Below are 11,605 nucleotides of genomic sequence, written 5' to 3'. Positions count from 1 at the left end.
TCGATCCCGGGGTTGGGAAGATCCCCCAGAGAAGGAAATAACAGCCCACTCCAGTATTCTTGCCTGGGGAATTCCATGGACAGAGGAGCCTGGCAGGCAGATCAGATACAAGCTACTTGGGGGTGGGGACCATAACGTTGAAATATTTGGGGGTTGGGAAGGACAGGACTTTAGATGATTCTAGATCGAATTCCCCCTGTGAAATGGATGAGAAAAGCAGGACTAGACAGCAAGGTTAGTGATTAGTCCTGGACCACACAGCTGGTTAATTGAGGAAACGGTACTATAACCTGGTTTCGTAAGTTACGGTTGAGGATGTTTTTCTACTAAAAGGCAAGAGAGTGATAAAGAATTCCCAATGCTCTCCAACTGAGATAGATGCTCAGTTTTTAGAACTTTTTATTGAAGTGCAACGTAAAGACAGAAAAGGTACAATTACATGTGTACAGTTTGGTGAATTTTCACAAACAGAACACACCGACGTAACCCGCACCTAGATCAAGAGACCAACCAGCGCCAGCGTGGCCCCGGGGACGCGTTGCCATCACCTCCTCCAAGGGCGACAGCTCCCAAACCATAGGCTGATTTTATGTGCTTGCTCACATGTGATTCTCTGAAGTTTTTCTTACAAGAGTATCTTGTTCATGTAAGTGCTTCAACAGTACTTAAGTGATGATGGTAATTAACAGCAGTCCATTCTCAATAAATGCTTACCATCCTTCCAATGAGCCAGGCAGGACCCAAGTTTCGATTTCCCATGCATTTTAACTGGCAAAGTGTCAGCAGTGTGGTTACTGGTTGGCACGTTCTTTGGGGTCCAGGAAAGACTTCCACATTCCCATAATCATGCTGCTTTCCCTGCCTGCCTCCCTCAGGCTTGGTAGATGGGGTTGCTTTTCTATTGACCACCTCGGGCAAGGGTCTTGGGGATGGAACTGGGGTATAACAAAATAGTGAAAATTCTATTACGGATTCAGAGTTTCCTTGGACTCCGTGAAAATTCTAGATTTTAAACATCATAATACATCCAGCTTCCTCCTGATCCTCTCAGAGGGCAGAATGTACAATAAGACTGTCTGGTTGCAGAGAACAGACTTGCAAGCTTGAGGGTGAGTTTAGCAGACGCTGTAAACTGTGGATGCTTGTGAGGTCCACGAAACTGGTGAGAGAAAGCCTCAAAGGGTTTGGCGTGGAGCTGGGCAGACGGCAGTCCTGGATCAGCCCTGCCCTGGAGCGCGGACACCCCTTTGAGTCGGTTTTGCATGTGGGCAGTGACCAGGAGGCACTCACTGAGCCATCCTGAAGCCTTCCCATGTCTGAGGAGGCCCAGGGTCCTCTGGAGAACTCAAGCCATGGAGAAAACTGAGCCCAGTGAGAAATGATCAAAAGGAGGCCAAACGTGGAAAAGGCAGTTTGGAGAAACGCATGTTCTCATTTGGAAAAGGACAATCACTGTCATCAGATAAGCGCCCCCTGCACTTTCCTTGCTGTTCATGGGCCCTTAGCAACCACCTCTCATCGGAACCATCACCTCCTTTCCCAGCCCCGACACTCAGCGGGGCACTCAGCATGAAACTCTAGAAGCTCAAGGACCATCTCGAACTGAACGGAACATCTGCAACTGTTGATCCAACTCAGACAATTCAGGTCCAGGCGCCTTCACTCCAGCCCAGAGGCCTAGGCCGGTGTGCACGTCCCTGACATCCTCCCAGGCCTGCCCTCGCCTGCTGTGCCTCAAGACAGTCAGCCGAAGGACTTAATTACTCTTGGTTTTTAGAAAACTTACCAGGTGGGTGGCTGGAGGACGGTAATGAATAATAACAAGTGAACACAACAAATCGAAAAAGAAAGATGCCTTCTAGGCTCCATACAATGACCGATTTTATTCTTGATTCGCCAACTAGAAAATCTGCAGTGATTCCCTTTTGCTTGACACCACTCAGCCGACGTCTTCAGCTGCCGGGATGTGCAGCGTTTATACAGTTATGCGAAGCAGTTTATTGGTCCTGAGTGGTTATAACCGGGCCTGTAATGAGGTAGATGATGGGGAAACGGTACACATTAACAGTGAGGTGATAACAGGCCGGAACCTGAAGGGGCTGAGTAGAGAGTTTCTGTGCGAGGCCCCGGCTTCGAGACGGCTCTCTCGGGTTGAGGGCTAGAGTCCACAGGCCTGGCCCACAGGCCCCAGAAAACGGGGCGAGACTCTGGGGCAGCGTTCAGCCTTCCTGGAGGGTGTGTCCACCCGGCGTCTGCTGTGGCTTCAGTGGATAAAAAAGGCTCACTTTGGAAATGCAGATGTTTTATGTAGAAATAATATTTGTTGTGGTCCCACTAGAGTAACGCTCAGGAGATTCCCAGGGGCCTACCAGAGGCGCCCACCGCCTCTTCTCTGAGTCCTCAGGAGTGTCATCGATGGGACCACTCAGCCTCGGCCTTCATGGTCTCCTGCAGGGAAGGAAGCCCTCCAGAGTGCGGGTGAAGGAAGCTGGGGGCCCACACCCTGACCAGGCCCTGAGCCCTCGGCCTGCGTGGTCTGGAGGGAGGGAAGCCTGGGGCCCACACCCTGACCAGGCCCCCAGGGTTTGTGAGGAGAGCAAACCGCATCACCAGTGACCCACACAGCAGCGTCCGGTCCTGCACCTCTCAGCTGGGCTCTGCAGCTGCCAAGGGAAGACCCCAAACCCACCCCCGGATCAGGGCCTGACGACACAGCGTTCCGTTCCCACTTGGTGCCCAGCGTTTATATGCAGCCAGTTCAGGGGCCATCGTACCCACACCTGGACATCGCAGCCACGCCTGGACATCAGCCACGCCTGGAGGGTGGCCCCTAAGTGCGCCGGCACCCAGGACCTGTCCTCCTCGAGGTGCTGGGTCCAGGGTCACTAGGATCGGTGAGCAGACATCCTGTCCTGCTGGCATAGCAGGCGGATTCTTTACTGTCTGAGCCACCAGGGAAGCCTGGGACATGGTAGAATTCCCATTTCCAGTCTGTCCCCTTCCAGCAGCATTTATGAACCATGAACACATTCTAGGGAGGCTGGGCCCGAGAGGTGTTTGGAAGTGGCCTTTGCTTTCAGGAAACTGAAGTATTTAATGATTAAATAGACTTCCTTACAATTAACACCAAAACTGGCACATGGGTGCTGTTTGAGAATAATGAAAAATTGTTCTGGGTTTAAACGATGCCAACTTTTCCTGAAAAGAACATGTACGTATGTAGTACATAGGAACTCTTTTAAAAAGCTATTATTGAGGTATAGTTGATTAACAATATCAGTTTCAAGTGTAAGAAGGAACTCTTAAGTTGGCTGACTTAAAACATAGGACAAATCAGGGACTTCCCTGGTGGTGCAGTGGTTAAGCCTTCACCTTCCAACACAGAGGTTAGGATTCAGTCCCTGGTTGGGGAGTTAAAATCCTACATGCCTTGGGGCCAGTAAACCAAAACATAAAAGAGAAGGAATATTGTAGCAAATTCAATAGACTTAAAAGAGTAGGGCAGGTAATATATAGGGAATTTGTTTAGTGTGAGAGGCACTCCGTGTTTCTATAAACTATAAACCATGACTGAAGTCTGTAGACTAAGCATCAGGAAAGGGGGATAAACAGGATGGTGACGTCTCTAAGACAAACGGTTGAGGTTGACTCGCCCCCATAAACTGGCTTCTCCATCCAGAAAAATTACGCTGGAGCCTCCAGCTAGTGCTCATTCCCGTTCGATAAAAATGGAAGTTTTTTTAAAGTTTAACGAACTTCTCAACTTGAAAATCGCTGTGCTAAGCCGTGTGAAGTGTCAGCTGTGGGTAGAGATTCTACCTGCACACCAAGGTGGCATTTTAAAATACACTGACTGTGTGACTGAAGGTAATGCTATTAATAATAAGAAAGAAAAGGAAATCCCATTGTCTTAAGAGACGCATGAAAGTGAAGGCTTTGTAAAGGAACTCTCCAGTAATTCCCAAAAAAGGCGGGGAAAAGATTTTTGGATTTAACTTTTCAAATTGAAGTTTCAAGGCCTTTCTGCAGAAATACAGTTTTATGACTTGCATCTCGTGCACATACACGCTGTAAACAGGCTCGTCGGTCATGTCCACTGACCGACGTTTCTTATGGAACCAGACTCTCCACTTGGGTGAATCAGGGTCGCCTGAGAAGGTCCCTCTCCCCGCCCCCACACCTTCCCTCTCTCAGTTCATTGGCGAATGAAGGGCATGGTGTTAATTAGATGGTTTAATAATTTAGTGGGATCTCGTTCCCATGGAAGCAGCCCCGGGGGCAATTTGTCCTTTAAGCAGTGAAAGTGCTAAAAAAAACTGTGGGGTGGGGGAAAACTAACTCCCAGTTCTTCGCTAAGGGTCTACTTTGGGAGGAAGGGAGCATGAGAGCTGGCAGTCTGACGGGCCCTGGGGGCCAGCCCTTCCTAGGAACTCTTATGCTGAGACCGGTCTTTCGGGAGAAGCAGTGGGCCCACAGGGGCATCCCGGGAGCTGTGATTCCGGCCATGACAGAAGTGCTGTCTGGCTGATTCCCATCCCCAGAACCCATTGTGTGCTGGGATATCATCAAGGTCTGGGAAAGAGAAGCTTCCTTTATGGCCAGGACTATGTGTGAACAGGGCTGAAAGTGAAAGTCGCTCAGTCGTGTCAGACTCTTTGCGACCCCATGGACTATACAGTCCACTTCTCCAGGCCACAGTACTGGAGTGGGCAGCCTTTCCCTTCTCCAGGGGATCTTCCCAACCCACAGATGGAACCCAGATCTCCCACATTGCAGTAGATTCTTTACCAGCTGAGCCACCAGGGAAGCCCAAGAATACTGGAGTGGGCAGCCTTTCCCTTCTCCAGGGGATCTTCCCACCCAGGACTCGGGCCGGGGTCTCTTGCGCTGCAGGCAGATTCTTTATGAGCTGAGCTATGACATCATGAGACTGGAATTACGCTCACGACCTCCTGAGCTGTGACATCACGAGGCTGGAATTACGTTCACGACCTCCTCTGTGTCTGGAATCGTCTTGCTCCTGGGCCAGCTCGTGCTCTGACAAAGTCAGCGTGTTACCTCCCACGGAAGACGTGGGACTCGGCGTGTCTGAAACGTCAGTCTCGGGGAGCCTGTTCCAAGGTTCCCTTAGGCGCTCTAGTTCACACAGCTGAGTTCACGGCTGGTTCCGGCCCTGTGTGCTCGATCGTCCGTCCAGATGAGGGCTTTTCATCTCAGGGACCGGGCAGCAGTGGCGTGGGGCACACACAGAGGACGCTGGCCTTGGCTGCTGCGGGGTCTGCGGAGCTCACAGCTCCCCAGAGCTGAGGGGGCTGCTGCCCGCCTCCTCCTCCAGGGACAGAGACCCACCCCTGGCTTCCATCCTCGGGGCCGGGACCCCTCTCCTTGGGGTTGCTGGCTTGGGAGCATTCCAGGATGTACCAGTCTCCAAGGGACTCTCTATGACCCATGTCCCTCCTCCCACAGAAGGGCCTCAGAGTTTGTCTCCAACCTGTTTTTCTTATTTAAATTAGAGTCTAGTTGATTTACAGTATGGTGTTAGTTTCAGGTGTACAGTGAAGTGATTCGGTTATATACACACACATATATATATCCACTCATTTTCAGATGCTTTTCCCACATAGGTCGCTGCAGAGCATTGAGCAGAGTTCCCTGAGCGGAGCAGTACGTTCCTATCGGTCGTCTATTTCATATGTAGTAGCGTGTGTATGTTAACCTCAGCCCCCAGATTACCGCTCCCTCCACCGTAACCATGTCTGTTTCTACATCTATGGCTACTTCTGTTTTGTAAATAAGTTCCTTTGCACCGTCTTATTTAGATTCCACATGTAAATGACATTATATGGTATTTGTCCTTCTTTTTCTGGCTTGTTTCGCTGAGTGTGACAGTCTCTAGGTATACCTGTTACTACAAATAGCACAATTGAGTTTCCTCCCACGGATGAGTAATGCTCCACTGTATGTATGTATCACATCTTTGTCTGTTGATGCGCATCCAGGCTGCTCCCATGTCTTGGCTATTATAGGCAGCGCTGCAGTGAACACTGGGGGTGCACGCACCTTTTCAAGTTAGGGTTTTCTCTGGAACTCTGCCCAGGAGTGGGACTGTGAGATCATATGGTCACTCTATATTTCACTTTTTAAGGAACCTGTTCTCCACAATGGTTTCACCAATTTGCATTCCAACTAACAGTGTACCTTTCTCCAAACACACCCTCTCCAGGATTTACTGTTTGTAGATTCTTTGATAATGGTCCAACCTATTTTTAATCCCTACACACATACCCTACACATATTTTTTTTAAATTCAACTATTTGCTGCTGTCAGCACCTGTGAAAACAAGGCAGGATAAACACATTTCAAGAAGCTCCAGAAGGACTTTTATTCAGGAGAAAAAGCTAAAATATGCATTTAGTTTCTCAGTGAAATTTTAGTAGAAAAGTGGATGCTTAACTGAAACGGGGTCCGAGACAGTGTGTGCACCCCCTGGGCAGCCTGCCAGGACTCGGCCTCCTTAGACGACGTTCCCCCAATCACCCCACCCCAGGATGAGCCATGGCCTCCTGGGCTCCCCGGTGGGAGCAGACCCAGGCTGACAGAGCTGCCTGGGAGCAGCGTTTCTCATTTCTGTTCTCCTCCAGCTTCTCTGACCACCCCCTGCACAGGCTGGGGAAGGCTGGCTCCAGCCTCTGAGCCCTGATTCCAGGTGAAGTGGGCTCTGGTCAGAACACACCTTCCTCTCTCGAGCCTCTGAGAGGTTTACTCCCAAGGTGGGAGAAGGCGGAGCTGCCAGAACGTGGACACCAGCCCAGCTGGTTTGTCTGACTTGGTTTTCTTACGCCAGTTTTGTGAGATGCTACCATTAGCACGGCACACACAGCTGAAGAGGGCATCCTGCTCAATAACGGCAACTTTCTCGGAGATAGAAAAGAAGCATTTTCGACTTTGTTTAATCCAGCTTCCATCATTATTTGAGCCAGCCTCACCCCTGCCATGCATGCACACAAGTGTACACACAGTTACACACACACACGGCTTGAAATACGTATTAATACCATTGAACACAGTTTGAGAACATCACAATCAGTTCCAAAGACTGAATTCTGTACCAGCCACCACGGTGCATGAATTCTACACGTTCCAGGTCAAAGCAGCAACGGCGCTGAAGGCACGCACACTCGTTTTGTTGACTCTGCTCTGTTCACAAGTCTTTTGCACCCTCGTTTGGAAGCCCCTTCCTAGCCGGTTGCAGCCTTGATAGCAGAGGCAACCCACGCCCTACAGGTGGCTTCAGTTCCGAAACAAGGTCACTTGGCAACAAGCATCTCCTTTCCTCCTCGACAACTTCTCGCAGCTTCAAATACGGAGAAGAAGGTGGGTGGGCAAGTCGAGTCTCCCCACCCCTTCCTTCCTTCCCTCCCTCCTTCCATCCTTCTTTTTTTCCTTCTTTTGTTGATGAAAATTCAATTAACCATCAAGTTAGGAAGAAGAAGAAAGGGAACCTTTTTGGAGCCGAATTGAGGACTATAACCCAAGAAGTAGAGGCTCAGAATGCTCAGAGAACCAAGGCACAGTCGTGTGTATTTGAGACAAGAATTGTACATCATGACAACACACTGCTACTTTACATAAAGTTCACCAAGGAGCCACAGTCCAAGTAAACATACAGGGCACACAGCAAGTCTCCATGGCCCTCGACAGAGCTGGGAAAGAACACTCTGCTTTTATGAAGTTTCACTGCTAATGTCAGAAGGAAGTACTTTTATGAAGTTTCACTGCTAACGTCAGAAGGAAGGAAAAACTGACCTTTCTGGTTGCCCAGGCCCTCCCGTCTTTGAGGAGCTCTGGTTAACATGTAATGCGATGCACACGGCCCAGACACACACACGCACGGAATTTTATGCTTAATGTTTTTCTTGTCCTGCCTTAAAATAATAAATCTTATTTTATCACTTTCTTTCTTCTTCCCTTCTTGCCTTCCTTCCTTTCTTGTCCAGACTGGCTGCCCTGAAAATAGAGTGCATGTCACATTTACTCCTGTTCCATCAATCGGAATCTCCCAAACGCCACAGAATTTCCAGCAAATAAATTTTTGTCACTTTACATGATTAATTATGCATGAGTGATACAAATATGGTCAAAGAAACGTCAAAGTGGCCTGAACTTGGAATTTTTGGTGAGAACATAGGACTTTGGAATACTGACGTTTTCTCTCAGAGGCTGTGACTATTTTCACCTTTTTTCTAGGTCATACCAAAGCCTCAAGCTTCATCATCAGTTTTGGTTTTTCTCATAAATGATCCTTTTCTCTTTCTTTGAAAGTTTAGAAAAATGCTGAATCTTCACTTTCTGTTTCTCTTGTAAAATGTGAGGTGCAATCCTCAGACAACCATTGCGATCACAGAATGAGTTTTTTAAAACTCCAATTTTCTTTCTCAACTCTTTCTTGCAAATGAGCTGATATTTGAACAAACCGGGGGCCTCTGAAACACTGCCAGGCCCTGGCAGTATGAGGTGGGCCCTAGGAGATGGTCAAAGGGGCCCGGCCCAAGTTCCTGAAACTTCTCAGGCCAAGACCCTGGCTAATCTCATAACACCACTGTTCCCAGCTTTTTACACATGCTCAGATTCACTTAACTGTAGAAACTTGGCCATTTTTGCTCTGAAGAGTGCTCGCTTTGTAGCCAACAGGGTCCACCGTGGCTCTGTGGAAGTGTGGTGGTGTCCCTGAAAGCACATTTAACTAGTTCTCGTAGAAAGAGGTGCGCCAGTGAGCTCCGAGGAGAAGAGCGTGGGGACAGGTGGGGCTGGGTCTGTAGGCAGCAGAGACGGACGCGTTTGTGCAGAGGCAAGTGTCAGCAAGAGTGGATGACGTCCCGGAGGGTACAGACCACAGGTGACCTCCGGACCCGGACTCCTGGGTGAAATCTCCACCAGGTGGCCATCAGTCCACCCAACCTCCTTTCTAACAGTATATTTTATTTTTTATTATTGACGTATAGTTGCTTTACTTCCTTCCCTGAAGTTGGGGCTTCCCTCATAGCTCAGTTGGTAAAGAATCTGCCTGCCATGCAGGAGACCCCAGTTCAATTTCTGGGTTGGGAAGATCCACTGGAGAAGGGATAGGCTACCCACTCCAGGATTCTTGGGCTTCTCTGGTGGCTCAGCTGGTAAAGAATCTGCCCACAATATGGGAGACCTGGGTTTGATCCCTGGGTTGGGAAATCCCCTGGAGAAGGGAAAGGCTATACCCACTCCAGTATTCTGGCCTGGAGAATTCCATGAACTGTATAGTCCATGGGGTCACAAAGAGTCGGACACAACTGAGCGACTTTCACTTCACTTTATAATTGCTTTACAATGTTGAGTTTCTGCTGCACAGCAAAGTGACTCAGTTATGTGTGTGTGTGTGAGTCGCTTCAGTCGTGTCAGACTCTGCAAGTGCATGGACTGTAGCCCGCCAGGCTCCTCTGTCCATGGGATTCTCCAGGCAAGAATACTGGAGTGGGTTGCCATTTATGTATGTTTGTTAATCCCAAACTCCCTCTCCATCCCTTCCATTATTCCCTTCCTCTAACACTTTTCTGGTCATCCATTTCTAGAAAAGAAAACCTTATCAGATGGCCGAAGATGAGCCTCCAGGGGCCAGTCTGAAGCCCCTGGTGTTCCGGGTGGACGAGACCACCCCCGAGGTGGTGCAGAGTGTCCTCCTGGAGCGCGGCTGGAGCAAGTTTGACCAGCAAGAGCGGAACATGGAGGACTGGAACCTCTACTGGAGGACCTCCTCATTCCGGATGGCCGAGCACGTCAATGTCAAGCCCTGGCAGTGCCTGAACCACCACCCGGGCACCACCAGGCTCACCAGGAAGGACCTCCTGGCCAAACACCTGCAGCACATGGAGAGGCTGTACGGCGCCCCGCTGTATGAGTTCCTCCCCGCCACGTTCGTCATGCCCCACGACTACAGCAAGTTCGTGGCTGAGTACTTCAAGGAGAAGCAGGCGCTGGACGCCAAGCTCAGCTATTGGATTTGCAAGCCCGCAGAGCTCTCTCGAGGACGTGGAATCATCATTTTCAGTGACATTAAAAACCTGATCTTTGCCGACACGTGCATCATACAGAAATACATCTGCAACCCTCTACTTGTCGGGAGATACAAGTGTGACCTCCGCGTCTACGTGTGCGTCACTGGCTTCAAGCCGTTGACCATCTACATTTATCAGGAAGGCCTGGTGCGCTTTGCCACAGAAAAGTTTGACCTCGGCAATCTGCAGAACAGCTATGCTCACTTGACCAACAGCAGCATCAACAGGTCGGGGGCCTCGTATGAGAAGATCAAAGAGGTGGTGGGCAGCGGCTGCAAGTGGACCCTCAGCCGCTTCTTCTCGTACCTGCGGAGCTGGGACGTGGACGACCTGCTCCTCTGGCAGAAGATCAACCGCGTGGTGATTCTCACCGTGCTGGCCATCGCGCCCTCCGTGCCCTTCGCGGCCAACTGCTTCGAGCTCTTAGGATTCGACATCCTCATCGACGACAACTTGAAGCCGTGGCTGTTGGAGGTCAACTACAGCCCGGGCCTGTCCCTCGACTGTTCGGCGGACGTGTCCGTGAAGAGGAGGCTCATCCACGACACCATCGAGCTGATGCACTTACACAGTCTCAGAAATGAGCGGAAGGAGAGCTGTAGTGCTGCAAACGGAAGTCCCGGCATCTCCCTCGCTCGGAAAGACAGAGGTCGGGGCCGCGACCTTCCTCACGAGTCCTTCTCGCAACCCGGGAGCAGAAGAGCGTTCAGTAAGGACGGAACTCCTGGGGAGAAAGGGGTCACAGCGTGCCCTGAAAACCAGCACACCTGCCAGCCCCAAGCAGTGCTGAGCAGGCAGGAGGTACGTCCGCCGACGAGGGAGCCTCCCAAAGCCAAGCCGAAGGCCAGGGCCAGGCACCCGGCCCTCAAGACGCTCATCCCCCGCGTGTCGCTCATCCAGGCCCGCGGCCGGGAGAAGGGCCTCTCCCTGTGCGTGCAGCCGGACAGTAGCTGGGTGCCCGGTCCCCAGGCAGGCAACTTTGTTCTCATTTTTCCTTTCAACGAAGCTACTTTTGGAGCGTCTAGGAACGGACTCAATGTCAGGAGGATAATTCAAGAGCTCCAGAAACTAACGCATAAGCAGTGTTCTCAAGCGGCAGAAGAGAAAACAAAAAGAAAATAGCATGACTTCTTGAAAAGCAAGAATTCCTCTGCTGGGGAAGGCGAGTGGTTCTGTGCCCACCTCAGTTACTTCCCTGGGATTAGAGCTGTCGATTCGTACATAAATATAAAACTCACAGCAGAGCACGCGCGGGTGTGGTTCCGTTCCATCACATCACCGGTCTCTGCTCGAATCTCTCAGAAGAACCACACGACCCTTACCTGTACTTGGAAATGCCTTATTACAGTTATACTGTGCATTTTTAACATGAAAAAACATTGTCTTTAAAAAGGTTCTTTGGTGAAAACAGTATAAGAAAGGCCAAGGGTTAGCTCTTTCTTTCTTAATAGACCATATTTTGTTCACAATTAGTCTTGTGAATGATCAAACATTCATCTAGAGTGACTTACTGAAAGCT

At 50.0% G+C, this 11,605-nt stretch overlaps 1 protein-coding gene across 2 annotated transcripts; it reads left to right on the top strand.

The window, feature by feature from the left end:
- Positions 1 to 1,063: 1,063 nt before the first annotated feature.
- Positions 1,064 to 11,328, top strand: TTLL2 (tubulin tyrosine ligase like 2). 2 transcript variants are annotated; one of them, XM_061428549.1, is made up of 2 exons: positions 1,064 to 2,036; positions 9,604 to 11,328. In XM_061428549.1, the coding sequence occupies exons 1-2, from the start codon at positions 1,965 to 1,967 to the stop codon at positions 11,206 to 11,208; spliced, it is 1,677 nt and encodes a 558-aa protein (XP_061284533.1). In that variant the 5' UTR covers positions 1,064 to 1,964; the 3' UTR covers positions 11,209 to 11,328. The 2 variants fall into 2 exon arrangements, with proteins under 2 accessions (XP_061284533.1, XP_061284534.1); XM_061428550.1 differs by lacking the exon at positions 1,064 to 2,036 and adding an exon at positions 2,647 to 2,894.
- Positions 11,329 to 11,605: the final 277 nt, after the last annotated feature.

The sequence above is a fragment of the Bos javanicus genome, chromosome 9 (assembly GCF_032452875.1).
Source record: "Bos javanicus breed banteng chromosome 9, ARS-OSU_banteng_1.0, whole genome shotgun sequence".
NCBI classification, from domain to species: Eukaryota; Metazoa; Chordata; class Mammalia; order Artiodactyla; family Bovidae; genus Bos; species Bos javanicus.
The sequence above is the reverse complement of the archived record's forward strand: the minus strand, read 5'-3'. Positions and strand labels throughout refer to the sequence as shown.